The 15,000-nt window shown below is 43.7% G+C and overlaps 1 protein-coding gene across 1 annotated transcript in view; it reads left to right on the forward strand.

Moving 5' to 3' along the window:
- LOC126580860 (cardioacceleratory peptide receptor-like) overlaps nt 1-15,000 on the forward strand; it is a 52,844-nt gene that overhangs the window by 34,383 nt on the left and 3,461 nt on the right. The window contains exons 4-5 of the mRNA XM_050244157.1: nt 12,152-12,287; nt 14,958-15,000. The exon at nt 14,958-15,000 is cut by the window's right edge and continues 155 nt beyond it. Of these exons, the coding sequence (XP_050100114.1) occupies nt 12,152-12,287; nt 14,958-15,000 (179 nt within the window). The remainder of the gene's footprint in view (nt 1-12,151; nt 12,288-14,957) is intronic.

The following is a 15,000-nucleotide window of genomic DNA, read 5'->3' on the forward strand; positions in this document are numbered from 1 at the left end:
GTGGAAGCTAGTGCGGTGTAGCTTTGTGTTAGGAACCGGCACCTCATCGTCGAATAGTTTCTAAATAGCAATCAGCTACTCGAAGCGCTAGCATACTTTGCGTAACGTACCAACCGAGTTACTCCCTGGGACGCCTGGTACGGAAAGCAGAAGCAGCTCACATTCGCCTCAGGACGCACGGTTCGAGATAAGTGATATCGTTTCGACAAAGTATATTGTCGAAGCGTAACACACACGCAGCGCGTTCGATCGCGCGCGATGCTTCGCGTGACTGCCGTCATTTGATGTGCCACCGAACGAACGAATGACTAGTGCCCGGCAGACACCAATTACTTTATCGTGCCAGCATTTGTCCGCGACAACGAGCGTCTAATTGCAGCGGCCAGTGCGTTTGATGCATCGACACGCAGCAGCCCATCGCAGTCGTCGGTCGCGTGGCAATGCCATTCGATTAGCAGCGGCCAGCCAGCCTGTCTGTTAATGGAGGCAAACGTTGCTGTTGCGCTCGTCATCCTGACGACCGGTCCTTTCACATCCTTAGCGTGCCTCGTCAAACAGGATTCCAAATGGGCTCGACTGCTGTCGCTCCTGTCTATCGTGATTTCGTGAAGTTATGGTTAATCGCTTTCGGGCCCAGTGGTGGTGGTGGTGGTGGTGGTGGTGGTGGTCTGCATAGCAACACGAAACACGAACTGCAAGGCTGTGACTTCTCTCCTTCAGTCGCGTAATTGATAACTCCATCGAGCATTTAATAGAGCAAACATTGTTAGTGGGTCTTCAGACTTCATTATCGCCATATTTTAACGTTCCTTCCTAGATGACCACTGTTTGAGAACGAGGGATAGGACGCTTTAAATGATGACTTTTGTGGCATACATGTACGATAATGTACAGAGATGAATATATCACGCACATGTATACCAATCTCCAAGCCAAACCGCAACAATGCAATAATGCAACAGAATTATTACAAAGTATCACATCGCATAAATTCAAACCGTTAGGCAACATAAACCAAAATTGTTTATCGAAGAGCGATACGCGATGCTGCGCTAAGCCAAGCGTCAAGTGTCGCAATCCAAACATACACAACAATGTATATCAACTAGCAGAACAGAACAGAATGAGAAAGAAACCATAATCAATCCAAGAAGTTAATCTCATTCTCGCTCATAGGAACTTAGATTAAACAAATCTGTAATTCAGTATAAAAAGGCGATGAGCGCCAAATAAAGCATTGATTCTTGATCTGGACTTTCATCGGAGTACTTTTCCTTTGGTCCTCGCTGGTGATAACCTTCCCGGTTCACCATAGCTTGGATACCAATTGTAGAAAGAAAAGGTTGACAAGTCCACTCAAGTCGGTCCGGTAAATCTCGCGTCCACCCATGCCGGGAACAAATATCACATGGCGACCGTGACAGTCGCAACCAAAGTGAGAAGAGTGTTGCGGCAGTGACCCGAATTGTTAAGTGCAAAGTTGGTGCACGAAATGATAAAGTGACGCGAATATGGATTCTTTTTTGCGGCAGTGACCCGAATAGTAAAAGACGTTGGTGCACGAAATAATTAAGTGACGCATAGTGAGAAACCATGGAAAGAAATCGTGAAAGTATAAACCAGGTCATGAGGGACCTAGAACTAAGAAAAGCTATCAATGAAGAGGTAGCGAAGATTAGTGAAAACGCGGACTTATTGTGCAAGCCGTCGTTAGTTAAAATGACGAAAGTTTACGCGGTATTGGTCACAAAACCAAAGTTGAGCTACGCTGCAATGTGTAAAATTCTCTACGGGTTGACCCTCGTAAGAGCAGAAATAATGATAAAACTCGAAATCGCAAACAACTAGTGCGAACATGGACCGGAGGATTAAGGGTAAACGACCCACAATTACCACTCAGGCAACGTGGTTTAGTAAAGAAATTATCGCAGAGACAAAAAGAATAATAGTGATCCAAAATGCAAACGGACAAAAGCAACTAATAGTGAAGTAAGCGAAAGTGAGCAAAATGAGTGCTAAGACATCAAAAGTGGTGGAAAACAAGGGCGATGCCCAAGTTACAATCATCAACAATCAGGACCAGCACAGCATACAGCTGGACCAACAAAGTGTACTGTTGTGGACAAATTGCGTGTTATTAGCCGTACTGGTGTTAATCAAGATATACCAGATTTACAAACGGCGGGAAACAAATATCGCTATTAAAGCGGCGAGGTCGGTAGCGGCCATGAATCCGGTATAATGAATCAATTGAAGGATGCTATCAGGAGGCTGCAAACCTCCAGACAATTTAAAATACCAATCATTATACAAACGCAACGCCCAAGTGTCAGTCAGTTAGTGAGTGTATTAGAAAAGAACAAAACAGTGAAAGTTATTAAAACATACCACAACTCGTGTGCAATCAAAGTGCTAACGCAAAGTAACGCTAAAAAGAAGAAGCATCAAAGAAGCAGTGAAGACATTAGTGCCAGAATCAGGAGGCTATCTAATCCTGTCGACCTCCAGAGGAATCATGGACCATCAGGAAGCGGAGCGTCGAGGACTAGGAGGGATCGCATTAGCGGTAATAAAGCAGCACATGGAAGCCGAACAGTAAACAAGGTACAAAACAAATTTTTTATGGAGGAGGTCAAAGCAATTATAAAACAAAACATAGCCATTTTAAAGCAAATATTAATTAACTTCAGAAAAACACCGAAAAGGAAATACAGACCAGCGACATTAGTAATCAAACTAAAGGAAGCTAGGGAAATTTATACGAAAACTCTCACTCTAGTTGAAACGCAAGAGGAAGAAGCAAATTTGAAAACATTACGTGAAACGTTTGGAGAAATTAAGACATTCATTGACTCACGACTAGAAGATTCAAAGTTAATTTCCCTAAAAACAGTCGCATTGGTGGTATTATTGTGTGTGAAGTTCAAAAACAAAATGAAAATGGCATCAATTACAGAAATTATAAAGGCACTCCCAACCCTTATCCCGGAATTTGACGGGAACGGCACTAAATTAAACTCAGTCATTGCAGCGCTTAATGCAAGCAAGACACTTATCACAGACAACAACAAATCAGTGGCCATTCAGGTCATCTTATCGAAGTTTAGTGGAAAAGCCAGAATGGCTGTGGGTGATGCTCCAGAATCAGTCGACCACATAATCAAAAGCCTTGAGGCGAAATGTAAAACAACCATTTCACCTGATGCAATCGTGGCAAAATTAAACGCCACAAAGCAAGTTGGAGAAGTCTCCAAATTTACAGATCAAGTGGAAAAATTAACACTTGAACTGGAGGGTGCATACATCAGTGAAGATGTGCCAATTGCAATTGCTGCAAAAATGGCTACTAAAGCTGGTGTTAAGGCATTGGCACAAGGGGTAAAGAACACGGAGACGAAGTTAATCTTGAAGGCAGGTCATTTCGACACCCTGGCAGCAGCAGTCGAAAAAGTAACGGAGAATGAGCAAAACCAGACGGTTGGGCAGAGTAACATACTAGCCTATCAGGCTCAACCCAACTACAGGTGCAGTCAATGCAACCATAACCCATATCCTCGTTACCAAGACCAACAAAATGGCAACTACAGAAACCCGAACACATACAATCGGGGCAGAGGACAGAACTATCAGACCCAGCAGAGGTATGATAGCAATAACCAGTACCGGGGTAACTCCCGAGGAAATCAAAACAGAGGTAATGGTCGTGGTGGTCAGAATTCCCGCGTTTATACAGCGCATTCGGGAAACGAAATGACCCCCCCACAGAACAACGAGGCGGGGGGCTCAAACCAAACCCAGCAGCAAGCTCAACAATCCGAGCAAAATGCAAAACCGGTAGCCCAAGTACCACACAAATAAGTAACCAACAGTCCAACACGCCTGAATTCCCCATTTTTAACTTAAATCCATCATACGCTAATTTTATAGTTGTGTATGTAGGTGCTGCATCAGACAAAATTACTCTTCTAATCGACACAGGTGCAGATGTTTCATTGATGAAAGGAGGTAGCATGCATCCTTCTGAACTAGTGTATATTAATGACAAATGCAACTTTACTGGCATAGAAGCAGTACCAACCGAAACACTGGGTACTTCAACATTAACACTACATTTCCCTAATGATATCCAAGTGGATCACAAATTTCATGTGGTAAGGACTAGTTTTCCGATACCAACAGACGGAATCTTGGGTAGAGATTTTATCACCAAATACCGATGTGAATTAAGCTACAATTTTTGGCTGATGACATTTGCAATCGGAAGTAAGGAAGTATCAGTACCAATTGAATCAGGACCAAACAACAACATTATTATCCCTGAAAGAAGTGAAGTAATAAGAAAGATAGAGACACCAATCACGGAAGACATGTTGGTGCACTCTCAAGAAATAATTCCAGGAGTCTTCTGCGGAAACACCATTATATCTCCCGCAAACCCTGTAGTAAAACTCATCAACACCAATAATCACATATCCACAATACCAAAACATAACTTTGAACTCTCTTTAGAACCATTCAGAAACTATAATATAGCAAAAATCAACAATCATAATTCAGATAGAACAAAACAACTTCTAGAAACAATCACTCAAACAAAACTCTCGGAAGAACAGAGCAATATGTTGAAGAAAACGATCAAAACTTATGCAGACATTTTTTGTTTACCCGATGAAAAAATTTCGGTCAACAATTTTTACTCACAAAACATTGTCCTTAATGACAAAGTACCAAGTTATATTCCCAATTACAAAAACATTCAATCTCAAGAAGAAGAAATCAATAGGCAAATCAAAAAAATGTTAAATGACGAAATAATTGAACCCTCAGTATCACCGTATAATTCACCGATACTGTTGGTACCAAAGAAAGCAGATGATAAAACAAAGAAATGGCGTTTAGTCGTGGATTTTAGGCAATTGAACAAAAAAATATTAGCCGATAAATTCCCCTTACCTAGAATTGATAGCATTCTCGATCAACTAGGAAGAGCCAAATATTTTACGACATTAGATTTGATGTCAGGATTCCACCAAATCCCCTTGGAACAAGATTCGAAGAAATTTACAGCATTTTCAACCACAACGGGACATTATCAGTTCTCAAGGTTACCATTTGGATTGAATATAAGTCCCAATAGTTTTCAACGTATGATGACTATTGCAATGGCAGGTTTGACACCAGAATGTGCCTTCGTGTACATCGACGATATCGTGGTTACAGGATGTTCATTTAAACATCATTTGGGTAATCTAACTAAGGTTTTCGATCGTTTACGACATTATGACCTCAAATTAAACGCTCAAAAATGCAAATTTTTTCAAACAGAAGTCACTTATTTAGGACACAAGATAACAGACAAAGGTATGTTGCCAGATAATACCAAGTTTGAAGCAGTTAAAAACTACCCTATACCCAAAAATGCAGACGATGTAAGACGTTTTGTTGCATTCTGCAATTACTACAGAAAGTTTGTTCCAAATTTTGCAACAATAGCGTATCCCCTAAACCGACTGTTAAAGAAGAACACAACTTTCGAGTGGAAAGACGAATGTCAGGAAGCATTTAATACGCTTCGCAACAAGCTGTTAGATCCAGACATTCTCCAATATCCCGATTTTGAAAAACAATTTATAGTAACCACTGACGCATCCGACATAGGTTGTGGAGCAGTGCTATCACAAATTAATGAAAATGGTGACGACCTACCAGTAGCATACGCCAGCAAGTCGTTCACCAAAGGCGAAAAGAATAAGCCGGTCATTTTAAAAGAACTTACGGCAATTCATTGGGCAATCGATTATTTCAAACCATACCTATATGGGAGAAAGTTTTTGGTAAAAACAGACCACAGACCATTAGTATATTTGTTTGGAATGAAAAATCCAACTTCCAAGCTTACCAGAATGAGACTTGATTTAGAAGAATTCGATTTCACCATCGAATATATACAAGGTAAAGCAAATGTAGGAGCAGATGCATTATCCCGCATAACTATAACTTCAGACGAATTAAAAAAGACAAATGTGCTCGTGGTACAAACCAGAGCAATGACGAAACAACAAAAGAAACAAAAAAACAAAGAAGTAGAGATAAATAAGGAGACCGATCACCTCGTTATTTACTCAACTAATAATCCCTCTGAGACAAACCGATTATACAAATTAAACTTCGAAGTAACAGAAAAGACGCTCATAACAACCCTCACGAAGGGAAAGAATAATCTCACCTGCGATCTTTCAATCAATGAAGGAAGACACGTACTAGAACGTGCTCTTCTGTGGATTGAAAACCAGGCGGAAGGGCTAGCATTGCCAAGAATAGCATTATGCAAGAATAATGCAGTGTTTACAAAATGGCCAGTAAACATTTTTAAAGAATTCGCGAAAAAGATATTAAAGAGCGCACAGATCGTCTTGTACGATGCGGTAACGGTTGTCGAAGATGAGGAGGAAATTAATAACATCTTGACGAAATACCATAACTCTGTGTTAGGAGGACACGTTGGACAACAAAGACTTTACATGAAGTTACGGGAAATCTACATTTTTCCATTTATGAAGAGAAAAATCGCTCAATTCATTCGGAAATGTGAGAAATGCAAGACAAACAAAATAACTAGACACACGAGGGAGCAATTTGCAGAAACAGATACTCCCAGTAAACCGTTTCAAGTCATATCAATAGACACTGTAGGACCATTGCCAAAGACGATAAACAACAATCGCTACTGTCTCACTATACAGTGCGATTTAACCAAATACGTCGTTGCAATACCACTACAAAACAAGGAAGCAAAAACTATTGCTAACGCTTTAACGAAAGATTTTATAATGATATATGGGAATTTCAAAACGCTTAAATCCGACCAAGGAACTGAGTTCAAAAACGAAACATTTGTAGAAATCGCAAAGCTCTTTGGGTTTGAACAAAGATTTTCAACAGCATACCATCATCAGACAATTGGTGCACTCGAAAGGAACCACAGATGTTTAAATCAATACCTTCGTGCGTTCACAAATGAGCATCATGATGATTGGGATGACTGGTTAAAATTTTATTGTTTTTCTTATAACACAACTCCACACACAGACCATCAGTACACACCATATGAACTTGTATTCGGAAAGAAGGCAGACATAGAACAAGAATTGAATAAGGAGCATGTAGATCCAATATACAACATGGATGATTTAGTAAAGGAAACGAAATATAAAATTCAAACATCAAATATGATAGCGAAACAACGATTAGAAATAGCTAAAGATAAAAGAATATTGAATAATCGTAACATTAACGAAATTAACATTGAAATAGGAAATATGGTATTCTTAACTTTAGAGAATAGGAAAAAATTAGATCCGTTTTATAAAGGACCGTACGAAGTTATAAGCATTTCAGATAAAAATTGTAAGATAAGATGTGTAAAAACAAATCAAACAACTATAGTACACAAAAACAGGTTAATTAGAGCATGACGAGATGAGTTAATAGCTTCAAAAATAATAATTATTGTCAGCAATAATTATTCTTCTTTAGGGGGGAGGTGTGGCATACATGTACGATAATGTACAGAGATGAATATATCACGCACATGTATACCAATCTCCAAGCCAAACCGCAACAATGCAATAATGCAACAGAATTATTACAAAGTATCACATCGCATAAATTCAAACCGTTAGGCAACATAAACCAAAATTGTTTATCGAAGAGCGATACGCGATGCTGCGCTAAGCCAAGCGTCAAGTGTCGCAATCCAAACATACACAACAATGTATATCAACTAGCAGAACAGAACAGAATGAGAAAGAAACCATAATCAATCCAAGAAGTTAATCTCATTCTCGCTCATAGGAACTTAGATTAAACAAATCTGTAATTCAGTATAAAAAGGCGATGAGCGCCAAATAAAGCATTGATTCTTGATCTGGACTTTCATCGGAGTACTTTTCCTTTGGTCCTCGCTGGTGATAACCTTCCCGGTTCACCATAGCTTGGATACCAATTGTAGAAAGAAAAGGTTGACAAGTCCACTCAAGTCGGTCCGGTAAATCTCGCGTCCACCCATGCCGGGAACAAATATCACACTTTATTGTCATGAGCCCTTCAAACGATTGCATGACCATGGACGAGCCATTGCGATTGCTGTAAGGCACGCAAACATCCGAAAACGGATGCCCAGATGAAAGGTTCCGATAGCAAAACAAGGGGAATACGTCCGTCCTTACTAACCTGCAAAGAACTACACTCGCGGCGGACAGGTTTTGTGGTGCACCGTGGTCTCCGTATGTAAAGATCCGTACGCCACAAACGATCAGGCCACAATAAATCACCAACCCAACTAGTGGTCGTTGTGATCTACGATCTACGTACGCTCCGTTCGCCCTTTGGTAGGAGCACCGTTGGCAGAGTTGTTGGCCGCATACAAATTATATCTCAATCAGCATCCGTAATTCCCTTTTTTGGACCACGACCACAGTGGCCAGCAGCAAGAGCAACAACAAGAACTACTACAACGGAAACGCGGTCTACGTCCACCATAATGATGTCGGCCCCCGAACCTGACCTAGCGGACCCGATCCGTCTAGTGCGCAATGGCCGCAGGGGCGGTCGATCGAATGGCTTAAATAACTGCTGACTACGCACGGTGTGCGCTTTACACTAGGTCCCTATGTGGGACTGGAACACTGGAAGTTGTTTTCCGACTGGCGTTGTCTGTAGGCAGCGCCAACAGTTGGTTGAAGCTATCGGAGCAGCATCGTGTTTTGTGTTGCCCAGGTTCCCGTTTACCGTTTGGGCGTCGCGGTATTACGCGGCCCACCCGTCGTGGTGTGTGACGAGAAAGATGGAATTGGCAAAAGACAAAAGACCTTCGAGCCGTTTTACGATCACTGGCCTGCCTCCGGTGTCCATCGTCGGTGCACCAGGGCCACGAAACGAAAATGACTCACTAACGGTGGCAGGGATGGTGGATGGGATCTCTCGACGTATGAAGCGCGACGAGACGTTGGGGACGAGTTTCCTACCATCGTAACCAAGTTCGGTAAGTGAGCCACGTGCACGCGTGTATGTTTGTGGTGTGGTTCTTGGAGAAGTAGATCTGTATTCCCTACTTCTGTTGCTGCTGACGATGATCGCGATACCGTCTCACCTTGCGCTGGCGATGCCGTTGTGTAAATCCTTTCCTCCCTTCGTCTTGTGGTTCTGGTACGAAGAACCATTTGCGGTGGCGACACTTTGGTGTCAGCCGGGCCACCGTAGTGCAGTGCATCGTTAGGGCATTGTGCATACTGCTGCCTGGGTAGAGTAGCGGATGAAGGAAAGAAGAGCTCCACTGGTTGGCTGCTGAAAATTGAGACATACTTACTTGAGGTGCAGCACGCCTCCTCGCAGGAGGTCTTCAAGGCGTAGAAAGGCACCCATCTCCGGGACATCCATCAACTGGAGAGCAACTGGCGAAGAGCGGTCCAAAGATGTTTGTGGTTTTTGTGGACGACACCAACCGAGCCTTCGCCATGCTTTGGGGCGATGGTGAAGGGGACTCTGGGTGAAAAGTTGACCATCTAATTACCGCGAAAGCCTCCCCCCCCCCCCCGGGGGGGCGACGAACCACAGTCGTGTGCCGGGAGGAATTGCAATTTAATTAATTATGAATAATTTCTCGCTGGCACGCCCGTACTGGCCCCGCTGGATCTGGGACGGTTGGAGCCTTTTGTCGAACCCGGACACACGGTCACATATGCCGTTATATTCCGGGAGACCGGAGAAGCTGATGCTGGTGACGGTCTATAACCGTTTTGTGGTCCAGGTCCGAACCGGGTCGTCTTGTGCGACCAGACCTCAATGGGGGGATGCCATGGGTCTCCCCCGGGACACCAAAGTGGACTCTGTGGTTCGCGCCTTTTTTGCCTTATCGCTCGCACTGCACTGTTTGGAGATCGCAAACACGAGCTGCAGCAGCGGCAGCAATCCCACGGTGCTCGGTAGTTGGAGTTGAAGTCTGAAAATCGCCGCCTTCTCTGTTCCCTGTCAAAGCGAACGACGAACGGGTGACTGATGCTGGGCGAAGCCTCGATGATGTTCCTTCTTAGAATCATTATCGAAGTAGGCAGAGCCCATCCGTTGGATGTCATTGGGGGGTTGGATTTAGTTGGGGAAAACATGGCTCAACTCATTAGTGCTTGAAGAAGCTGTAGGTGTCTCTACCTAATGCTCCTTTGGGTTACGGGACTTTCCATGATACTGGTATCACCAGGTTGGTTAAATCCAATTTAGAAGTACACGTTGAACAATCTGTTGATCGGTTCACTGCTGCAGGAAACCATCAATGTCATGTCGTCGTCGTCAATCAGACGTGTGCTACTCACTACCCCGTCCATTCATTTGCCATGCATCGATGCTTCATTGTGATGCAGCAGGTGCTGCTGAGGGAAAAGCACAATTTCACAATTTATAATTACTATCCAATCCCCGTAGCATCCTACAGCCCCTCATCTCCGGTACATCAATATGACAATGTCATAATCAATGAGTTCGCATTATTCTGGTTGCTCTCGTTTTCCCGGAATCCATAATTACATTACGGCAAGGGAATGAGCTGCAAAATGGGGTTTATTTTTAGAAAAGGAACTCCTGCGGCCTTTCATTATCCGTGGTGAGCTGATATAATTACAAAAACCCATAAATCCACCGTCCGAAACGCTAGCCAAGCCAGCCCATACTGGTCTCACGCTGATACTAAATCATTTGTTTCATGTTGTAGTACGCGCACTGCTGTCAGATGTCACTTGACGCCATTATAATCGTCACGGCTCATGAACTGTGTGGCCCAGTTTCCGGCCACGGATTGGCGTATGGCGTTTCAGGATGGTTTGGTCCACGTGATGGCATCGCAAGTTCATATTACCTTCAGCCATGCCAGCTAATTGCCAGCGTATCGATTGGTTGCTTGAGACTCAGATCCGAGCCAGACCTCCAGATAAACCAAAATCCAGACGCCACCCACACGAAATGGCCACTCCCGGATGGCAATGCAATGATTTCAATTTCTTAAAGACGCGCACCCGGGGGAGGGAGAAACCCATTTTCATAAATTCCAACTACACTTCCAGCTCATTTACAGGGCTGCGGATGGTCGCCTGCTTTACGCATCGCGTGGTGTCACTAGCACAGTGCTACTTAGTGCGAAGATGGAAATTTCAAATTGCATCACTTTCAATTACACTGATTAAATTCCTCCCACGGAGCCCGGCGGCGGTCTACGAGCCCACGAGCAGTTCCTTCGGGATGCACGAGGCTCTCGGACGGTGGTTGGTTGGTTGGTTGGTTGGTTGACTGGTTGGCCATTCACAAAAGACAAAGTTCGAGACGGAAAGAGAGCGTGACACGCTTCTTTTTGCTGTGGTGCTTCCTGAGCGGGTTTAAAAGTTGATCTTACCGTTCCGTTTGTTCTCCTAGGCACACACTAAGGCTGCTTGCTAAAGTTTTGCTATGAAATAGGAGAATGAAAGCAACGAAAAGTAAAGTGTCTGACTGAGAAAACTTAACCCAAAGTTCCTTTTGTACCTCTCTCGGCGTGCGGAAGTAAACCTCTTAAGGGATACAGAGAAACACAGATAATGATTAGTACCTTTAGTCCTTTTAAATCTACTTTACCTCGATAACGATTGTGTCAATCCTTGTCAGCGTCACTCGGTTCCGAAAAAAAAAAAACTAAAATGGAGCGAAAGAATTGCCAGTGCGTCAGCACAATCCGCGGAGGGAATGATTAGCTCCGGAAACATGTCGATGGAACACCCAGCACAAAGGTCGCTTTACAGTCGGTCCCATACCGACCTCATTTGAACTTTGAAAATCCTGCTATTTGCCTTGTCCGAGAGTAGCACACAGCAGGCAGGTAATATTTGGTGTAAAAAGCGTATGAAGCCATCACCATGGAACCAACCTCGTTCGCTCGTTCGATTAGGTTACGTTACCTAGTGACAAGGTCATGCTCGTTGATTAAATGCCCGCCTTCCGTCAATTTCCACGAACTTTCCAATTTAACTCCCTTTTTTGACTCATCGTGCGTGCATCGGGGTTTGACGGCAAACTTAGGCACAAGTGAAATGCGTACGTGAAAATTAACTGACCAAACTCTCTCCATTTCCAGACTGTACAGTCCGCTGTGACGTGGGTGCTGTTTGCGGTGATCGTGCTGGGCAACTCGGCCGTACTGGTAGCACTCACGCTGAACCGGACCCGGAAATCGCGGATGAATTTCTTCATCAAACAACTCGCTATCGCTGGTAAGTTATGGGTAGCGGCGCTTGGTAGTGTTGCTTGGTGCTCCGGCGCTCTCGCGAATCCGGCTATTGAAATCGAATATTCCGAAATTGAATTCGTGAGTGGAAAATCCTGATCCGTGGATTGTTGAATTTCGAAAAGTTCAGATGTTTAAATAGCATTTTATTCATATATGTTTGAATCCTACTATGGCACTGCGTTATTAAAAAAACGGAATGGCTGAGTACGAGGACAGCGAGAAGGATGAGATTAATACGCGAACGAGCCGTCGGCCCACAATCAATTAAAAATTCAAAGGCTCTCGCGTCGAAACTAATTAAACTTGCTGCGTATTTCATTAATTCCATCCGGGTAGACCTTGGGCATGAGATCAACAACAAAGGATTCTAGCGATGACTTTACTATAGCAACCAAACCCGTACAAAAACATCGCTGCTTTGCTTTATCTTTCATAAACACGTGAGCAAGAAAAAAAACTTCAAAAGCAGGATCCAAGAAAGCCGTATCTTTTGAGCTTCATATAAACCAATCGATAACATTACTACTTTCACCGAAATCCAGCCGCACCGATAATCGATAGAGAACCGTCCATGTCCTTGTAGATTGTGTCGTCTCATCGGGAATCGTAAAAAATATCCGTCGATCGGTGCGTGCCGTTTTTAGCGTGGCGTCATGTCCGAAACCGACATTGGTTGGTCGGTTGGTTGTCCGTTCAATCATCACCCGTCAGCTAACAGAGCGTACCCATTTCGTGCGTCCTGGTTGCGCTCGTAAAGCAGTGCCCGAAAGTTTCGACCATAAATTCGCCCACCAATTCGCAACCCCCTAACCCTACACAGCTTCTTCGTCGTCGCTCTTCCAAATCAGCACGAATGCGACGTGACAAGGCATCCGGACGTACGACGTAGGACGAAGTCAAGCATATCTGCTTTAAACGATGCTTTTACGAGTTCGCTGGTTTCGGGAGCACTTTTTTTTCTGCTGACAAACACTCCCATAAGCATTCCTGTGCAACCACTTCCTGTGACATGAGGGAACGGGTCGTTCCTGCGAGCGAAATAAGGTCAAACTTTTGCGGTTCTAAAGTGGAAGTTGAACCATCTTTCATTTCCAGTCGCGGAGCTTTTGCTATTTCTCTCGCCCCTGCCACATCGCTACCCATTATTCGTCCTTCGATTAAAGGGACACTCGGGTGGAGGACACGCATCTTCATGGCTTCGTCTTCGGCACTGGCAAAAACAGACAGTCCCGCGAAGAAACGAAGCAGACGAAGACGATCGCCATCAATCCCGGGTAACCGGGATGCTGATGCTCTTCTATCCCTCTTGATGTCGATGAATACAAATTATGCTCTTGTTTGAGCCCCGGTGTTTGTTTTGTCCCCGTTTCGGAGCTCCTGCTCCTGCTTCTGTTCCCACCAGTGCGGGATGCATAATGTTGTTGTTTTCCGTAATGCTTCGCTTGGTGTGCGCATTTAATGTCCCCTTTGGCACGGCGGGTGGGATGTGTTTATGGGCGGGTGGAGCATTGCAAAAGTGTGCTGATGCCGGTACCCAAGAGGTCGGTGCTTTGACCGTTTTGTTGCCCAGTGTGATGTCTTCCGTTTGAAGAATGGAATATTCCAAGGATACGCATTTGTTGTGGTGATGACCATGGATAGATGGACTGAAGGACGAATGGACGGACGGACAGAGAGAGGATGGAAGCTGGTTGTTTCAACAAAGAGGCAAATCGTGCCCAAGGATGTATTCTTCAGCTCTATTTGAGCGGTTTGAAGCTTGTTACGTTCTGGTTTAAAGTTGAGGTGCGTGAACGGATTCATTGCTTTTGAGAGGAATGCATCAGGGGCAGCGATCCTTCATTGGTATACAGTGTGTTGCATACAGTTTCTATGGTTCTTTAATTTAATTTGAAATTTCCATTTATAAATCAATATAAAGCATAAAGCATATTAGTTTAATAATATTGAACATTTTTTTATAATCATCAATTTAGTGTTGAATATGCTCGAGCAAATTTGTCAAATTTGTGGTTGGTTGGATGGTTTCAAAAACATATTATATATTCAGCATAAATAAAGTAAAAATCATAAAGTCCTACCAAATAGAATAAAAGCTGATCAACAATCCTCTGTATGCACTATGCAGAGATTGCTCGTTGGGATTTTAATTTACGTCCTGTCTGCCTCACACTTAGTCAACGGATTAGAGAATGGACATTCATTTTGTGGCTTTGTTTACCACAAACACTTAGCAGTGGTGGTCCGCAGACGGTCGGCTCTACCCGCCCCATTCTCTGTTCCTAACATCCGTTCGATCATAAAAGTAATGTACTCCGCAAGCACTGGCTGACCAACGATAAAGTTGTCGTCTCGTCTCGGAGGACATACTGCAGCTGCACAACCACTAGTCATTCTATTCTGGCTTGCCGGGTTTGCCGAAAGCACGCACGCAGACCACCGATAAATTGCGAGTGGATTTATGGGATTGTTATGAACCAGACCGGTCATAGCGGGTCTGGCTGTCGACTTTACATACAACCAGTGCTGTTTTTGTGGTGTGGCAAAGTAATTTCGAAATGATTGGTTGAATTGCATTCAGCAACAGGAGCTTTAGCGAAAATAAATTACGAAGACAAATTAATTGAAAATCCTTCCTTCTCTCTGTCGCAAGATCTCTCCGTTGGACTGCTGAGCGTTCTGCCGGACAACATTTG

Source organism: Anopheles aquasalis, chromosome 2 (genome assembly GCF_943734665.1).
Source record: "Anopheles aquasalis chromosome 2, idAnoAquaMG_Q_19, whole genome shotgun sequence".
NCBI classification, from domain to species: domain Eukaryota; kingdom Metazoa; phylum Arthropoda; class Insecta; order Diptera; family Culicidae; genus Anopheles; species Anopheles aquasalis.